Below are 20,158 nucleotides of genomic sequence, written 5' to 3'. Positions count from 1 at the left end.
TGACTTCTGCTGTTACCGTACCCATAATACGGCGATAGGGAGAAGTTTTTATTTACACGATGAGTCGGGTGTGTCTTGACCTCCGCCGAACCCCTGAGCCCGCCTCAACGAACCCCTAGGGTTCGATCGAACCCAGGTTAAGAACCACTGGTGTAGGGGGCTTAGCACGCAGCCCTGGGGGGAGCTGATGCTGATGGATGTTGAGAGGTTTGTTTGATTCTTTCAGTACTCATGGAAGCTGGTCCATCCCACAGATAAGTTCTGTAATAAGGATTGTCCAGGCACAGCAGAGGAGTATGAACGAGCCACGCGATACAATTACACCAGTGAGGAAAAATTTGCCCTGGTGGAAGTGATTGCCATGATCAAAGGGCTTCAGGTATGAAAGAACACTAAAGGTATTGATTATTATGGTCATTTTTATAGTTTGTGTAGCTTTTCACAAGTGTAATAAAACTGTGTGTTTTTGTCTATCAAATGTGTTTTACCTAATTCCAATGTCCAACGTTCAGTTTTCATGCTTATAATGTTGTGCAGGTTCTGATGGGCCGAATGGAGTCCGTTTTTAATCAGGCAATCAGGAATACCATTTACGCTGCGCTGCAGGACTTTGCCCAGATGACCCTCAGGGAGCCTCTGCGACAGGCTGTCCGCAAGAAAAAGAATGTCCTCATTAGGTACACATTGATTATCAGATCTGATATAATAGAATATAGCCTTATTGTCTGTTTCTACATGAAAAACAGAAATTTTGTCTTTGACACGGCTTCGATCACAAAATTAAAATCACATTTAGATACAGCACTAGGCATACAAAAGAGGGGGGATAATGACCCTAAAGGGGGATTTGAGAATCAGAATCAGAAGTACTTTATTAATCCCCAAGGGGAAATTAAGATTTTCAGCACAATCCCATTCAAGAGCAGACAAACATTACAGGGAGACAGAACAGGATTGCTGACGGGTCCGCCAACTTCCGGCGCCCCTTACAAAAAAGATGAGAAATAGGTAAACGCTGGGGGGGGGGGGTGAGAAAAAAGAATATTGAGTCTAAGCCTGGGCACCTGAGAGGGGGTCCAGACTAAGGCCAAAGAAAAAAAACTCATAGCCATAGCACACAAACATGTGTGCAAGAGGGAAACATCAAAGAACACAAAGGACATTAAATACATTAAAAGAGCACAGCTGATTCAACCAGCTGCCACTCCAGCAGGGCCCTTTCTACATACAGCTACAAAAGTAAAACAACAAAAAAAACAAAAAAATAATTAACCAATAATATATATTGCGCACCATGATTGCACCATGCATAGACAAGCAACCAAACAAAAACATAATTTCAACACCCATGTACATTTTTCTTTTAGTTTTTCATGTTGTTTAGAACAGTTATTGAAGAGAGGGATGAATGATTTCTTGTAAATGTTTTTCCTGGCCAGTGCGGTTGTGTATTGTCTGCCTGATGGCAGCAGCATGAAGGAGTGATGCAGGGGGTCGACGGGGTCCTCAGTTACTGTATGAGGATGGACTTCTTTCCCACTGAGCGCCTATGCAGTTCAGTCAGAAAAAGTTGAGCTGTTTTGGTTATTTTCCTGGCCTAATTTATTATGCAGGAGAGTTTTGTTTTGACGGTGACAGTGAGGAAGTTGAACCAGGATGAGATGTTATAGATTGATATAGATAGGTCACTTTTATGTGATGTTGTATTGTGTGGATCGATAATCCCTTTTTTTTCTCCAGTGTTCTGCAGGCCATTCGAAAGACCGTCTGTGACTGGGAAGGGGCGAGGGAACCTCCAAATGACCCTTGTCTGAGGGGGGAAAAGGACCCGAAAGGGGGATTTGATATCAAGGTTCCTCGGAGAGCTGTGGGACCATCGAGTACACAGGTACAATCTCGCAGAAAGACGCATAATTCACTTACTTACATCCTCACAAATCTGAACAAAAAAGGCAAATTAGAAAAAATATATATTTAGCTGACTTGTACAAGTGGAATAGTTACAAAATTCACAGTTAAGATCTTATCACGGTTTGTGGTCACGGTTTCGGTTCAATGTTCATTGGTGGTTTCTTTACATTTCAAAACAACATATATCACAATAATCTGCCACTACCTTATTTATTTGATGAATTCTATGCATAGTCCTGACATTTGGTGTTTGCAATCCAGTAGATCTCATTCCATGCACTTTTGGCTTGATACTTGGCAATGACTTCATTAATGTTTAGGGTAAGGTTCTGTGCTGTTAACTCTTAGGATAATATTAAAATTTATAATGGGTTAAATTCATATAATGATTTTTGAGACACTCCACACACTTTACAGTGAGAACCGAGCACCCATCAGTCATTCGCTCCACATTCTCACATTGGTGGTGTTAAACTACATTCGTAGCCACAGCTGCCCTGGGGTAGACTGACGGAAAAACCACCACCAAACATTCATTCATATTCATAAACCAACGTGAGTGGCTCTTGGAGCAAGGAGGGTGATCAGTTTTTTGCCCAAGGACACAACAGCAGTGACTGGAATGGCGGAAGCTCATTTTGTACCAGGAACACTCATGTTTCTGGATGACCACTCTACCATCAGAGCCATTTCGGATTGCAGGTGTTCGTCTGCGAGACGAGTCTTATGCGCTGATTATAAAGATAATGTACACATCATTGCACATCTAATGTATCACTATATAAATGAGCAGAGATTTTATGTGCCAGTCATCTGTGGTTGTTTTTTTTCTGGTGCGCATAACAGCCAGTGACTGTGTTTTTATGTGAACAGACTTCTATTTTTTTTTATCTACTTGCATAGATGTGTGTGGATGAAATGTGCACTCTAAAATAAATACCCGTTTTCCTTAATTCATATTCTGTAATTGTAAGAGTCATTGAATGTGTCCCAACTGGTGATATGATGAATATGGGTAAAACAAGGGAAATTGGCAATTTAAGTGAGACAGTTTGAGCCAAGATCTCCTGACCGCATGGCCAACATGTTAACAACTAGGCCACTGTGCAATCATTATGTCTATTACTATACATAGTTGTAGTTTGCAGTTGTGTAGAACTGTTTTACTGCTATATAGTAGCTCAGTGGATCTTATTATACGTGTGTATGCTACTTGTGCAGTGTTATGTGGGGTTTCCTTCTTCTTCATGGGTTCTCCTTTGTGTTCCCCTGCAGCTGTACATGGTGCGCACCATGCTTGAGTCATTGATTGCAGACAAGAGTGGCTCTAAAAAGACTCTGCGCAGCAGCCTGGATGGACCCATTGTGGTGGCCATAGAGGACTTCCACAAACAATCCTTCTTCTTCACACACTTGCTCAACTTCAGCGGTGAGAAAAAGTGAAACAGCTCATTGACAAATGCAGTGGGTGCTTTTAATCAACTAAATACAAATTTAGGTGTGAGACTAAGTAGTAGAAGATTGTGTTGAATTTTATTTCTTCCTTTTTGCTTCCTACTGGTCTGTTGGTGTTGTGTTCCAATACCATTGCCTGTGTAGTATCATAATTGATCAATCAAAGTTTACATGTATAGCCCTTAATCACAAATGTCTCAAAGAGCTGCACAAGACACAACGACATCCTCGGCTCAGATCCCACATCTAATAATGAAAGTATATTTTTTTCAACACGATTTAAACTTCAAAACAACACTAAAATGTGTACAGGTGTCTTTATTGGGACTAAAGCCTGGTGTATACTCTTGCGTCACGTAGCTTGAGTAGGCGACGTCGTGGTCCTCCCTCCCCCTGCGTAGCCTCCCGTGTAGCCTACGTGCACCTCCCAAAAATCCTAGGTTTGCGTCCCCGGCGACACAGAACGCAGAGCTGTGAATGGTCAGTTTTTGCCGAGGTGGGTCCCTGAACACAGGCAAGCAGACTTTTTGCTTGAAATGCACAAATTACTGTATAAAATAAAAGAAGAGTGATTAAACAATTGCATGACAACTGATAATGTGTACTTAATATCTCGGTGCGCTCTAAAAATATATTACTGTATGTGTTTTTTTTCAGCGTGTTGTGTTGTTGTTGCGCCCAGAAGAAGTCACAAAGTACGACACTCTTTTAAACTTTTATTGTCAATCGTGTGCTAAAAACAGGTTCAAGTCCGACACATATTCTTTCTCGTGCCCACACGTCTTTTTCTCTCACACTCAACACTTCTCATTCTACGTCAATAATCTTTTAGGCACAGTATACTGAGAAACATTTTCGAACTCTGAACATAACTATACCATCATTTTTTAACAGTTTTGTTTATTTACAATTACATGTACTCTCTTGTCCCATGTCCCGAATGGCTGAATAATGTTGCAGATAATAACAGCGTCCTCTGTCGCTAGTCGTTCAGAAGTTGCACAGTCCATCTTCATGAAAGTATTTTCCTCTGGTTTATAAGTAAAACGTCCATTAAAAGTAAACTGATGATTGTGAATGATTAGTTCCAGTGTCAGCACAGTGCCACAGGGGTTAGTGCGTGTGCCTCACAATACGAAGGTGCTGGGTTCGATCCCCGGTCTCGGGGTCTTTCTGTGTGGAGTTTGCATGTTCTCCCCGTGACTGTGTGGGTTCCCACCGGGTACTCCGGCTTCCTCCCACCTCCAAAGACAAGCACCTGGGGATAGGTTTATTGGCAACACTAAATTGCCCTTAGTGTGTGAATGTGAAGGTTGTCGGTCTACCTGTGTTGGCCCTGCGATGAGGTGGTGACTTGTCCAGGGTGTACCCCGCTTTCCGCCCTAGTGCAGCTGGGATAGGCGACTCCGAGAGGGACAAGCGGTACAAAATGGATGGATGGATGGATAGTTCCAGTGTAGACAACAATGTTGATGTTGTGGTTCAGTCGTTGACATCACTCGGCACAGGAAGTAAACACACAGTATCTAGTCAACAACAGCTGCAGTTGCACCTTCTGGAGACACTGCCTCTAAGTGTTTTGGAAGAGAATTACAAGTCTAGCACCACCCCACCATGGAAGAACTATAAATCAAACAAGACTCCATCGGGGGGTCTATTCCAGCCTTAATGCTCTTTTGTGTCCTTCAATGTCCAGAGGCCCTGCAGCAGTGCTGTGATCTATCCCAACTGTGGTTTAGAGAGTTCTTTCTTGAGCTGACCATGGGACGCAGAATCCAGTTCCCTATTGAGATGTCCATGCCTTGGATCCTTACTGACCACATTCTGGAGACCAAGGAGCCTTCGATGATGGAGTGAGACTGACCTTCCTTTGACAAGTTAAATTATGTATCAGCAGAGTATGTTTACAGTATGTTTACAGTATGTTTATTTGCGTTGCTGCCTCTCCTAGGTATGTGCTGTATCCTCTGGACTTGTACAATGACAGCGGCTACTATGCTCTTACTAAGTTCAAGAAGCAGTTCCTTTATGATGAAATTGAAGCTGAGGTAAAATATAATGGTTACATGCTAACCGTTTTTTTTATATTCTTAGACTCACTATTTTTTCTGTGTTTGCAGGTAAACCTTTGTTTCGATCAGTTTGTCTACAAGTTGGCTGATCAAATATTTGCTTACTACAAAGCAATGGCTGGAAGGTAGGAGAAGTGAATTACTCCTTGTAGGTTAGTAGTTAGTGATACATTACAATGCATCCATTAGTGGTTCTCAACTGATTTGGCTGTAGGACACATTATCAGTGTAGAGCAAATACAAACTCCAAATAGAGTTTGTCCTAAATCATATTTTTTTTAAGTTCAATATTGTTTCCTGCTCCAATCAAAAAATTAACTGCAAAAACTACCTTTGCCTTTAATTGGACCCTTTTTTCTTATTTAAACTCCTGAAATTAAATCACTTTTGCACAATATTTTAAAGGGGCTGTTTGCAATTTGCTCACAGTTACATTTTTCTAAGCAAAAACATATAACAAGAACACCATTGTCTAGTTTGTGTTACCATTAATGGTTTAACAAAACACATTTGTGTTATATCTATATTTTTCACAACTACTAAGTTTGTGTAGTAAATTTTTTTACTGGCCAGAATAAAATGGTTTGTGTTTACGGCGGTATACTTACACGTACACGCAGAGAGCGCGTGCACATATACAAAACCAGTCCAAGAGCAGTAACGAACAATTTGCAGTCATGTTGTTGTTATGATGGAATGTACATTCAATGACAGCTAACACTAATCATCCAAATCGCTATTATTAGCTAACTACACCCAAAACTAATGCGCATGCATGTCTTACGTACAGTATGTACGTGGTTGCGTCATTACGTCCTAGAAGCCTGAAGAGGGTGGGATATATTTTGTAAAATAAATTGGAAAGTTAGCGCCCTCTAGACATCTGTGCAAATGCTGCAAACAGCTCATTTAATTAATTGAGATGCGCAAGTAATAACGGTTCGCAAGCAAACGACTCATAAGAGTCAAATAGCTCTAATTATTTACTTGAGTGACAGTTGTTGAAGTGCACAAACTGTTTTGGGTTTGTATTTTTTTTCTGCTCAAATTTCTGAATAAACAGTCCTAAATAAAAAATATCAAACATTTCATGTTTTATTTTGACCCTTCTTGAAGGCTTTTGGATCAGATAATGTTACAAGTTTAAATTTGTAAAATAACTCCTGTTAGCAAATGTATACCAATTGACAACTGTGATTTGATCAAAAGTCCTTCAAAGGGTTAAATAACAAAAGCATGACATGTTTGGTATTTTTGTTTAGGGCTGCAGTTGTTGTAGAGACTTGAAAAAAAAAAAAAAAATTTAAATGTTTTTATGTTGGAAAAAGGAAGGACTTTTATGTTCTGTTTGGCTTTGGGGTATTTTCAAATAACTGCCAGTGCATCATACCCCTGTCAAATATTTGGCCATTTAATTTTTTTAATTTAACATGCAAAAAACCCTCTTTGGAAAAATCATGTATAATGGAGTAACTAAAAATATGGCAAACATTTACTGAAAGGACACAAAAGTCGGCCTGTCTCTACCAAGCAAAGAACGATGAACACGGGTCCTCCAGTTGATAATCACTGTTCTAAATATTTTTGACATATGTTCCACAGCGTCCTACTAGATAAGCGCTTCCGTGCAGAGTGTAAAAACTATGGCGTGATTATACCATACCCTCCTTCAAACCGCTATGAGACGCTGCTCAAACAGAGACATGTACAGGTAATCAAAAAATATATATTTTTAGTTTCTGGTAAGAACCTTTTGTACACCCTCTAACTATACTTACGAACTGTCCCATCTGTCCTGCAGCTACTGGGTCGCTCCATTGACCTGAACCGCCTGATCACACAGAGGATCTCAGCTGCCATGTACAAGTCTCTTGACCATGCCATCAGCCGCTTTGAAAGCGAGGATCTGACTTCCATCGTGGTAAAATCACACACCATTGAGATATCAGTAAATCTATGCCTTCAATTCACACTTTAAAGTCCACATTTTGCAATATTCTTGGTCAGGAGTTGGAATGGCTGCTGGAGATCAACAGACTCACCCACCGGCTTCTGTGCAAGCACATGACCCTTGACAGCTTTGATGCCATGTTCCGGGAGGCCAATCACAATGTCTCTGCTCCCTACGGACGAATTACACTGCACGTCTTTTGGGAGCTTAATTTTGATTTCCTCCCAAACTACTGCTACAACGGATCCACAAACCGGTTAGTGTTTGATACAATATGTACCACAGTGGAACCTCGATTTACAAATTAAATTGGTTCTTGAAATTGAAAAGTTTGTATAGTGAAACAAATTTCATCCATAACAAACAATGTAAATGTGAATAATGGGTTCCAGCTACAAGAAAAGTCCATATTTTAGTGAAGGTTTGTACATTTTGAAAACAATATAAAATGCTATACACTACTATGTATCAAACAAACATAACAAGGGAGTGATAAATCAACTATCTATTTACCAAAACACCAACGACAAGCTCAACTGTTCTGTATGCGCTGCTCTGCTAATGCACATACACACAGAAGTCCCTTCAATGCCCTCACAAATGATCAGAAATCACAAAAATTCTTAACTTTAACAACCATATTGCTACAATAATCAACATTTAAAAAATTAAATTCAACTTACATTGGCAAAAGAGGAGCTGATGAGAAAAGCGCATACAGAGGGGGAAAAGAGAAAGGGCGGGCGGAGGGGCTGTGTGTGTTCTGTTTGAAGAGGCGCCTCTGAACAAAAGGTACGGTAGTCTTCTCCTCCTCTGTGATATACTGTAAGTCTGCTTTGTCATAATTTTCCAGGAAAGTCCAGGCTCATCACAATTAAAATGTGCCGTAGTACGAAGCCCGCTTCGCCGATTCTTCTATACTTGCGAGCGTCATTAATGTACTCTTGTATTTTTTATATATATATCTATCGTCTTTCCATGCTGGCCTGTTGTGTTTTTGGGACTCCTATTGAGTTAGCAGAATGGACAAAAGTTGTCAAAATGTGGGAAAAAACACCAAAGACACTCACTCCGATTAGTGACTAGTAGTGTACTGTAATGTGCAGCAAGTGACGTGGAGGGCTGCGCCTTTCCAAAAATGCTGTGCACTGCAGCACAAAATGGCTGCAGGCGGGACACAAAATGAATGAAGCGTTCGTACACAGAGACGTGGTTTGCACACAGATGCATATTTGGCTCGAAATAAAAGTTTGTAAAACAAAAGGTGCACAAATAGAGGGCTTCATTAATTGAGTTTCCACTGTACTGTTATGTTTCAACATTAGCATATTTTATTTTTAGTATACGCTTTTTTTTAACATGTACATGTTTTATTTTCAGCTTTGTACGCACAGCCATTCCCTTCACCCAGGAGCCTCAAAGAGACAAGCCAGCCAATGTGCAGCCTTACTACCTGTATGGGTCCAAGGTATGCTACCATCACTGACACACTTTACATTTAATTTCTAAAAGCTTGTTTGACAAGGTTGGAAAGGGCAACACTAACACTGTTTTCCTTTTTTGTGTCCTCTTCCCCCTCTCAGCCTCTGAACATTGCCTATTCTCACATATACAGCTCCTACAGAAACTTTGTTGGCCCGCCTCATTTTAAGACAATTTGTCGTCTGCTCGGCTATCAAGGCATTGCCGTTGTGATGGAGGAGCTGCTAAAGATTGTCAAAAGCCTGGTATACATTGTCATCGCCTTTTATTTTTATAGATCATCAAAGTCATTTTGTGTTTCATCTTGGTGGTGTGTCCTCTTCTTGCATTCTAGTTACAGGGCACCATTCTGCAGTATGTAAAAACACTGATAGAAGTCATGCCCAAAATCTGCCGCCTACCCCGCCATGAGTATGGCTCCCCAGGTGAGCTTTTGTTACCCCTCTGTGACAGTGTCTTCCCTGTCATTGATTTGACAATGAAGACATTGTCACAGACAACATTGATTGATTGATTGAGACTTTTATTAGTAGATTGCACATTTGAATTAGGGGTGTCTTAATACAACTTTTTCACTTCCAATACCTATACGGTGGAACCTCGATTAACAACTTTTCGATTTATGAACTTTGAGATCAACCCAAATATTCCTCTTTGTGCAAACCGTGTCTCTGTAAACAAACGATTCATTTAGGCCCCTGCAGGTAAGAAAGCAGGGCAAAACATTGTTGGAGATGGGGACCCTTCCACTTCACTTGCAGTGCAGGAGAAGTCATAACTCACCACTCCAGCATGTGTGCCTTTTCTTAGTTTTTTCAGCTTTTGACAAGTTTTGTCCATTTTGCTAACTCAGTAAGAGTCTCAAAAACTTTGGGCCTTGAATATTGGCCGATACCGATATTGATCTGATATGATATTAGCAAAAATCATACATACTTTTATTATTTTGTATTGTGGAATGTTAGAAAAGGCTTGATCAAATGAAATTACTCAGAGAACAAAGGTAGGTTTGAAAATTACTAACATTGATAATTTACCATCTGGAATGGACTTATGCTGCCTTTAATTTCGTTTTTAAGTGGAGTGGTAGGTTTTGTGGCGGCACTTACAATCATTAATTAAGTTGAAATCATAATGCAGTAAATTAACTGATGTGGACACATTTGTTACTGAATGCTTTCTAATACACATATGCCTTGGATAATTTGTATTTTTAAGTAATATGCAACCATAATTATTTAATACTTCTCTACATTGACAGTTATTGTGTTTTAGACTGCTATATTGTTCAACTCAGGGACTAGCTTGTGTGGTATTGTGTGATTAGCTATTTTGTAGCTGCTTAGCTTCTAGTAGCCTATAGTTACCATGTTCACCTTTTGGAAATTACTTCATTAAAATACAAAAAAGACCAACATTGTGTGCTTATTTGATGATATTTAGTTGTTAACTGTCTGTCCAGCTTTGCACAAGTAAACATGTTGCAGGACTGCTTCTATTAACAGTGTTTATACAGGAGATGTGTTTTTGCAAGCTGATATAATCTGACACTTGATTTTTTTTGCTGGTAACGAATCGGTACAACCATATATTAAGAACCACATTTACTGCAGTTGGGTGTGTTTTTAATATTTGCCACACTATTTAAAATGATTAAAATTAAATGCATTGTATGTTACTAGTTACTGTCATTTGAAAGTATACACTGTAGATGTTGTCTCTGAAATGTAATGTTATACAGTACAATTTCTGCATTACTTTTGAATGTTTTTTTGTTTTGTTTTGATTAGGTCTTGTCATCTTAAATTATAAAATGTTGCAATTAAATATTAACAATGCCAAAAGCAACATAAATAACAAATGGAATTCAAGTTTATTGGTCTAGTTTCCATTGGACTTTTTGGACTTACCACAAAATGTACCAATAACTACAGTAGTTATTTCCGTATCCACAGATTAAAAGAGGAAGTCAGTGGCAAACCTCAAGTATTTTGTGGATTTTCAGAAATAAAAAGATAACCATAAATGTTTACATTCATTGACAACAAAATGAAAAATGTCTACTCTATTTGTATTTGTGCTTAACTTTCTCTTGTACTGTTACCGAATAGCATTTTTTTTTAGTTTTGCTAAGATTAAAAAATAATCTGTTTTTATCAAATAGTTTCTTATTTTGTAAATTATTTGTATTAGCCTCAATGTGTTCACTCCTGAACAAAACACAGTTGTGTCATCTGGAAATATTACTAACTTTAAGTTATTTCTAACTTTACAAATGTTGTTTATATGAGATTATTAACCAGCTTCCTTTCTGACCCGCTTCTTTACATTTTGACAGGAACTGTATGTTCAGATTAGACGTTTGTCAGATGGGATATCCGTGAAAGAAGGGTTAAGTAATCCTTTGATTACGGATGTTCTGTACCATGAGTTCTGACCGGATTTACTGCTTGAAGCTGACTACCAGCAGTTAATGATCCTCTCATCCTCTGATACAAGAGCCTCATGGCACTCTAAAACAATGTGGGTCAGGGCAGCCCAACAATTTACCTGACAATTTCTTGATTCCTTCTGGTATCTTTAGATTATCATTAGTAAGTGCTTACTTTGCCACATGGCTCATGTGCTTGAGAGTGGGTGGAAATAAAGTTTTCAAAGAAGGGTTGTTTTCTCAGAAATCCACATACCGGTACTACAACAATGATGTTCTGTTATCCCCCTCTAAATGGATTTCCTATTAAAAACCTGATAATATTTCCCCAGGTTATCAAAATAGAATAATAAAAAAGCATCAATAAGCAACATCTGCAACCACTTAAAGAAATTCTAAGTTTAGTTCATTAACTAGTTCAATATACTGTACATAGTTCAACATACATACATTCTCTTTGCACAAACCTGGCTTCCATGGATGTTTCAGGTCTTGTAACTGACACCCTCTACCAGGCGACCCGGCCAGGGTTGATCAAGCCTGTGTCCAAGTGGCTTACAGCCCCCACTTGCCAGAGCCATCTTGATGCCTTTTTTGTTGCCTCTATGTCTGATTGAATGACACTCCTCCTGATTTGACATGTGATGCTCAAAGTTCCATAGGCCTTGCTAAAAGAATGGCAATTCCCCGACAGCCCACCTCAACCGGCCTGCACCTGGTCTTCCACCCATTTCTGCTGCAGTCTTCGACAAGCTCCTCATATTTTGCCCTCTTCCTCTCTTGAGCCTCCTCCATCCTTTCCTCCCAGGGCACAGTCAACTCCAGCAAGATCAGTTGCCTTGTGGCGCCTAAAATCCAAGTTGATGTCTGCTCTCAAGGCAGACTGGGTTATTACAAGATGGGACTCTAAGCTGCTGATCCAAGTCAACTGACATCATCAGTCTTGGTCTGCTGACGCCCAAGTGGTTCTTGGGTTTGCGCTTCGGCTGCCTTGAGGAACTGGATAGTTCTGGTAGTAGTGTTGATGCTCCTGCCGGCTCCGATCCCCTTGCTAATGGCCTTAGTAATGGACTTGATTGAGGACCTGTTATTGTCTCCAACGATAGCGGCCTTCGCTCAGAGCATTAGAACAGTTGCTCAGGATGTGCTTCAAGGTCCCAGTTTTGAAGCTGAGGGGACAAGCCGTTGTCTCCACCTTGTCACAAAAAACAGGTTGGGTGGGCTGGGTAGAACATCATAAACCCCTGAATAAGGAACTTGATCCTTTTGGAGATTCCATTTCCAGATGTCCTCCTAGGCGACATTTCCGTCCCATCACATTTTATAGACTTTGTAGGGAACTCCACTCTTGCACTCCTCCCCACTCCCTCCACTTCTTTCATGCTAGGTTTCTTCAGGTTGAAATCTGATGATCGTGTTTGGCTTTTGAAAAGTCGGACTAACACAGAGATTATGCGATTGAAAACTAGATCTCTCCACTGTTTTAACCCTCCGTACCGTGCATGTGCCAGTTTCAACAGACCCAGAAGCGGATCTTATTCAATTAAAACATTGCAACAACTGGAATGAAAAATAGACTGTGTATTTTCTTCACAAAGTAAAAGAACAGAACATTTTAAAGTGCATCCATGGAAGAGAAAAAAAAGAAACATATTCATTGAAGAAGGTTGCTAAAAAAATGGAAGATGCCGGCTTAATTTGGACTCCAGAAACAACTACGAGTGAGATTAGGGAAGACAATGAAGCATGCACTTCTTCACGATGCATTTGTGCACTCCAAACTGATTAGCAATAACTGTCTATTCTGCCCCACTGGCAAGCTTGTACACAACAATAGCAACCCTCATTTGAAGTGGTATCAGGGCACGGTTGGTCTTTTACTTTGGACTTAAAACTCCTTCTATCAATACATAGATCATATTGTATGACCCCCCCCCCTAGTTTCAACTAAATGCATACAATAGTTTGTTGTTTAGTGTATGTAAACATACCAAGTGCATGTCTATGGAGCGACGATGTTGGGTTTAGGATAGAATAGGGTGCCCACCAGGAGTATTATGTATGGGAGACAACAATTTGATGCTACGTCCCTGATTACCAAACTGGAGACATGACTACAAACACTAGTGCTGTCTCCCACGGCCTCCCTGACACCTGGTCGTGGCCCACTATTTAAGAAGAGCTAGAATACAGTATGATCCCCATATTCTTTTCAATTCCAGGGATCCTGGAGTTCTTCCACCATCAGCTCAAGGATATTATTGAGTACGCTGAGCTCAAGACAGATGTCTTCCAGAGCTTAAGGGAGGTGGGAAATGCCATCCTCTTTTGCCTTCTCATCGAGCAAGCTCTGGTAAGATAATTCATACAACTTAAGTTAGTGTAGATGTTGCTGCCTAGACTGCTAATGTGCTAATGTTGTTCATCTTGGAGTTTAAAGGTTTATGCCCAATTTAAATCACAGTCACAGACAGAAATGTTCACACTCCCACTCTGAGTGCCACAATGAGCTTAATCTTGAAACTATGATTCTATTTTTCATTACACGCTGGCATCTACCACAGGTGGTAAGGACATAGGTTTTGTTCATTGCTATCAGCTTAACACAGAGGCTATTTTTTTATTTTTCTCTTATTTTAGTTTGGTTTGCTGTGTTTCTCTTTTGTTTCAGTTTGTGTTTGCATGACACAGTTCAATGTTCTATCAGCCTTGAAATCTATATAATTAAAATCTCTGGTTATGTGTGCATGTACAGTAATGCCTTTCTACACAACACATCTCAGCTATCCTACTTATAGTACTTCTTTATTTGCATGTAACTTTTAATTTTGAACAAACTAGATGCATGTGTTCTTTTATTGCATGAGTCTTCATATTTCATTTTCTTCATACTACCACATAACATAACACTTTTGCTACATTTAATAGTGCATTAGAGTAGCTACAATATATTTTAATCTCTGTAATATATATATTTGGACATACATTTTACCTCTTGTCTCCTAATAATAATATTGAGTCGTATGCTATGTGTTTTCACTATATGGACAAAAGTATTAATAAATAATCAAGCATGGGTTAATCCCTCATCCCCCATTAATCCTATTTCTTCGTTTTGTCAAGATGTTTTGGACAATTCTATGCCTTGGAGGAACAATTTGGGGAAGGCCTGTACCTGTGCATGACTGTACACCAGGCACAAAGCAAGGTCCATAAGAAACCCTCAAACGTTCTTTTGGAATAGAAAAAAAAATCCCACAGACATACCAAATCTTTTGAAAAGTCTTTCCAGAAGAGTGGACGACGAACTCCTTATTTCACTCTCATTTTACCTTAATTTGTGCCAATGCACTGACACTTTTTCTGCCCAAGTTAGTTTTACTAACTCCCTCAAGTGTGCCTCCACAGTAGGGGTTTCAAACTTTTTTTAATTTAACGCCACTTTGCAATTATGACTGCTCTTAGAGGGGCGTGTAAATGTGTATATAAGCGTATAATACCCTTGTTACACAATTTGCATTGGCAACTGTTTGTTTTAAATGATGGATAACTTACTTGGAAATCGCAAGTCAAGGTGACACGTAGATATTTACATTTTTATTTTTGATACCCATCTCGTTGCATCATCAGATATTATTAAGGTGTAGAACATTCTGTAAATGTTTATGTCTAAATTAAAATAACAAATACATTTAGCCAGAAAGTGCTGTATTATTTCCAGCCTTTCGCTGGACACATAACATAATGTGTCAGGCCCCATTAAATGATGTTGCGGGCCACATAAAATATTGTGTGGGGCCATAATGTGGTGGGCCCCATTAAATGATGTGGCGGGCCAGACCTGGCACTCAGGATTTGAGTTGGACACCCGTGCTTTACAAAATCAAGGGATTTCCTAATACCCCAACTTCCATAAGTACAACACTATAATGTAGTCCTTAGATCTGGACACTTACTAACCTTGGGTAGAGGGACTTTGAGGAATGTTCGGTGTGTGAATGAAAATTTAACATTGCCTTGTTGCCACCTGCATGCTTTAGAGGGGTGTTCTTTAAGTTAAAGAACACATTTAAATGACCTAATCTTGTATTATTTTTAAATATTAGTCACAGGAGGAAGTGTGTGACCTTCTTCATGCTGCACCCTTCCAGAACATACTACCAAGAGTATACATCAAAGGTACATCAGGCTGCAGATGGTTTAAATCAAATGTGTATATAATCTCCCATTGCATGTGCATATTTTTATGTTGCGTAGAGGGAGAACGTCTGGAAGTGAGGATGAAAAGGTTGGAAGCAAAGTACGCCCCTCTTCACCTTGTGCCTCTAATTGAGAGGTTGGGAACCCCTCAGGTAAGTCTCTAGAACTGAGCCTAAAAAGTGCATTCAAGATGTAATAAATACATGATTTAATGTTTAATTTGTTTTTCTGGTAGCAAATTGCCATTGCCCGTGAGGGAGATTTGCTGACCAAAGAGCGTCTGTGTTGTGGCCTCTCCATGTTTGAGGTCATCTTGACGCGTATCCGCAGCTTCCTGCAGGACGGGGTGTGGCGCGGGCCTCCTCCCACTAACGGTGTCATGCATGTTGATGAATGCATGGAGTTCCATCGCCTCTGGAGTGCAATGCAGTTTGTGTATTGCATTCCTGTAGGCACTCATGAGTTCACAGCAGAGTAAGTAATGACACATTAGTAGTGTTGGTCAATACATAGCAGTTCAATGTTTTCATCGTTGTCGGTTTGCTAGTTAGAAAACCAATTTACATGAAGTTTCATGTAAATTGGAAGCTTTGTGTAAATTGGATGGCATATACATGTGTGTTTGGCACAAATCCAGATAAAAATGCACATTTTTGCTGTCTATTTTCTAGGGGTGTGGGAAAAAATCGATTCGAATCACGATTCTCACGTTGTGCGATTCAAATCGATTCTCTTTTTTTTTTTTAAATCTATTTTTTTATATTTTTTATTTAAATTTTACAATTTTTTTTAATTTTTAATTTTTAATTTTTTTAAATTAATCAATCCAACAAAACAATACACAGCAATACCATAACAATGCAATCCAATTCCAAAACCAAACCTGACCCAGCAACACTCAGAACTGCAATAAACAGAGCAATTGAGAGGAGACACAAACACGACACAGAACAAACCAAAAGTAGTGAAACAAAAATTAATATTATCCACAACAGTATCAATATTAGTTACAATTTCAACATAGCAGTGATTAAAAATCCCTCATTGACATTATCATAAGACATTTATAAAAAATAAAAAAAAGAACAATAGTGTCACAGTGGCTTACACTTGCATCACATCTCATAAGCTTGACAACACAATGTGTCCAATATTTTCACAAAGATAATATAAGTCATATTTTTGGTTCATTTAATAGTTAAAACAAATTTACATTATTGCAATTAGTTGATAAAACATTGTCCTTTACAATTATAAAAGCTTTTTACAAAAATCTACTACTCTGCTTGCATGTCAGCAGACTGGGGTAGATCCTGCTGAAATCCTATGTATTGAATGAATAGAGAATCGTTTTGAATCGGGAAAAAAATCGTTTTTGAATCGAGAATCGTGTTGAATTGAAAAAAAATCAATTTGGATCGAATCGTGACCCCAAGAATCGATATTGAATCGAATCTTAGGACACTCAAAGATTCACAGCCCTGCTATTTTCATTACTTTAATTACCGTATTGGCCCAAGTACAGGACAACCTTAATACTATATACATGTATATTATTTTGTGTTTTATGCTACGGCAATCTTTTGTCAACATATGAAAAGGCAACACACATTTTTTAGCAGTATTGGTTGCCATTCCAGTTATCATTACTATGATAACGCTCAGCTCATGAGTTAAAAGATGTACACACTTTTGTTACTGAAGACCTTCTACACTTCTACCTTGGCGACTTTGCATCTGTAAGTAATGTGCAGCTATAATTATTTGATACTTCTTTATAGTAACAAATACTGTTTTATAGACTGCAATAATGTGCAACTAAGGACACGTTACGTCTGCCTACCTTGTGTGCTATTGTGTGCTCAGCTCTTGTGTAGCTGGTAGATCCTAGTAGCCTATAGCTTACCATGTTTACCTTTTGTAAAACACTCTAAAATACAGACCAACTTTGTTTTTTTATTAGAGGACATTTAGATGTGAACTGGCAGGAAGTAAATGCGTATCAGGACTGCTTGTATTGGAGCTTAAATTTCGGAGATTTTAGCTGCAAGCCTATATTATCCGATACTTGACAATTGCTAATATCGGGCCGATATCAGATCAGGACACCCCTAATTTAAATACTAAATTTACTGTAATTTGTTAAAACCAATATACATTAAAGCTTTGTTATGCAAAGCTTTGTGTAAATTGGATGGCATTTGTGCACAAATCTAAAAAAAAAAAAATCCTGTATGAGCATTCTCAGAGGATTTTTTTCATTTTGTTTTCATTTCTTTGGACTACCACATTGACCAAAGTATAGGAAAACCCTTTATGTAATACATTTTTGTTGTTATGCTCCTGCCACCTTATGTTAACATAAGGAAGGGCAAACACATTTCTTTCGTACTATAGGTTGCTCTCTATTTCTCATTACTATGATACCACTCAACAACACTGTACTCCACCTAGTTACGCAAAAACAACAACAAGTGGGCACAAAAAAGGAAGCATATGTTACAAGTTTAGACAAGCGCAGTGGTTTCCTATAGGACTGCAATTTATTTGTGATGTTCCAAGTTTATTTGTAGCAGGCTACCACAAATGAATGTATGGGAAACACTTTGAAGACAATCCATGACATGTTTTTTTTTCCTGTCCTCTTCATTTCTGTCAATAAAATGTCTGGATCAGAAATGTCATGACTTGTGTCCCTCTGCCTTTTAGGCAATGCTTTGGGGATGGTCTGAACTGGGCCGGCTGTGCCATTATTGTTCTGTTGGGACAACAGCGCCGTTTTGATCTTTTTGACTTCTGCTACCACCTGCTGAAGGTCCAAAGACAAGACGGCAAGGATGAGATCATCAAAAATGTGGTTTGTATACTGTTTTACAAAGGAAGTACGAATTATTCCGGCATTGTGTTTTGACTGCAGTTGACTGTTTCATTACCGTCTTCCCTCACAGCCACTAAAGAAAATGGCAGATCGCATCAGGAAGTACCAGATCCTTAACAATGAGATCTTTGCTATCCTAAACAAGTACATGAAGGCGGTGGAGACTGACAGTTCCACTGTGGAGCATGTTCGTTGTTTCCAACCTCCTATACACCAATCCCTGGCCACCACTTGTTGAAAACAAATACACACACATAGCACACACTGAAACACAAACACATGCGATGGCGTGTCTTGCTACTTGCTGGTCTCTTACAGTTGTCCGATACTGTAATTCCTCCTCACTGACTAAAGGCCTTCAAGACAAATCATCTTAAACGGTCCCTGTCATGTCTTTGAATGACTGGCACAGTGAGGTTGATCAGACCAGAAGTGGAAAGAGGTCTTCGCTATTTTTTATTTTCAGGTTTAATATACACCGCAGTCAGACTCATGCATGTCCTGCTTTCCTTCGACTTCACACCTGAAGATTGGATTACTTACACATATGTCCAAATAGTCATATCAGAGTCCAGACTGCTAGAAGAAATTAAACTCTGTTTCAATTAATATGAATTATTAAAAAGATCTCAGCCACGCGTTGCTCATAAGTCCTATTATAGATACTTACAATATTTGCATCGGACATGTCAGACTCACAGCTCAGCTAAGTTTACCATAACATGTTAGAAAAATCCCCTCTGCGTATGACATACCTTCCATTTCCATTTGAAGAGTCCTTCATTACTTTTTGTGTTGACTCCATCTGTTTGCTTTCAAGGGAATGGTACTTGGCTGTTTTGATTTGCTTTTAATTATCTTATTCCCAATCCCACCCCATCACATCCAGTTTTCTTGCCTGATGGCACATTTTTATTCAATATTTTTCAATGTAAATTTCACTGTTGAACTAAGTGAAGTGTTGAGTGTTGTAATTGTTCTTGTTTTACTATGAATATTTTACTTTACACATATTTGGTATACTTGTCTGATACTGACTGGAAACCTTATTTTTTTCTTGTTTGCCTGTGGGAAAGATTTTTATATACTGTATAAGGATACAGTGATAATATTCATAATTTGGAAAGAACACACAATTTGGGGTGAAAGTGTTTGCTTTTTACCAGCGTTAAAAACAACAACACAATTAGAAGAAATACCTCTGGCTTTATGATGACAGTGCTGTACTAGATTAACCTGTTTGGAGTGTGTGTGTGGACGATGCTGGTCCAGTAGATGTGTGAAATATAGAAAACTGTAAAAAAAAAGTTACTTAAATGAACATTTCCTGAATATAAACAGTATTAATTATTGTTGGATTTTTGCTTTAGCTTTAGCAGTGTTACAAAGATATGCTAAATTAGCGAGCCCCTATTTTTTCATATGACGAGAAACAAAATGACTTATTCAGCAGTAACTCTGTACTGATAATCTTTTAATTCTTAATTGAGACATTTATTTTGTAACTCTGCTGTCTTTTTATTTTATTTATTAAACTTTGATCTGTTGTTTTTTTACAGGTTAATCTAGTAAAAAAGGAAGGCACAAGTGTATCATTGCAAAACCTTAGCATGGAAGTGTAATTTATTGTCATCAATGGCTCCATTTGTGACATGAGGCTTTGTTTATGTAATTGTACAAGTGACCATGTTTTGAAGTACTGAAAATGGAGAAAAGACTATAAAATGTACAACAATGGTCCTGCATAGGATTTGAAATGATGTTGTATTTCCATGAAA

The 20,158-nt window shown here is 38.8% G+C and overlaps 1 protein-coding gene across 2 annotated transcripts in view; it reads left to right on the top strand.

Annotated features, from left to right (window-relative positions):
• cyfip2 (cytoplasmic FMR1 interacting protein 2) overlaps positions 1-20,158 on the top strand; it is a 57,075-nt gene extending 36,917 nt beyond the window's left edge. The window contains exons 12-30 of one of the 2 annotated variants that reach the window (XM_062045589.1): positions 227-379; positions 538-677; positions 1,741-1,888; positions 3,187-3,340; positions 5,063-5,219; positions 5,318-5,414; positions 5,487-5,563; positions 7,041-7,149; positions 7,240-7,359; positions 7,446-7,645; positions 8,770-8,857; positions 8,973-9,116; positions 9,206-9,296; positions 13,525-13,655; positions 15,409-15,481; positions 15,560-15,654; positions 15,738-15,976; positions 18,212-18,359; positions 18,451-20,158. In XM_062045589.1, the coding sequence (XP_061901573.1) occupies positions 227-379; positions 538-677; positions 1,741-1,888; positions 3,187-3,340; positions 5,063-5,219; positions 5,318-5,414; positions 5,487-5,563; positions 7,041-7,149; positions 7,240-7,359; positions 7,446-7,645; positions 8,770-8,857; positions 8,973-9,116; positions 9,206-9,296; positions 13,525-13,655; positions 15,409-15,481; positions 15,560-15,654; positions 15,738-15,976; positions 18,212-18,359; positions 18,451-18,618 (2,532 nt within the window). In that variant the 3' untranslated portion in view covers positions 18,619-20,158. The other variant, XM_062045590.1, reaches the window with a different exon arrangement.

Source organism: Entelurus aequoreus, linkage group LG04 (genome assembly GCF_033978785.1).
Source record: "Entelurus aequoreus isolate RoL-2023_Sb linkage group LG04, RoL_Eaeq_v1.1, whole genome shotgun sequence".
In the NCBI taxonomy this organism is placed as follows: Eukaryota; Metazoa; Chordata; class Actinopteri; order Syngnathiformes; family Syngnathidae; genus Entelurus; species Entelurus aequoreus.
Note: the sequence above shows the minus strand (reverse complement) of the source record. Positions and strands in the feature narration are given on the sequence as shown.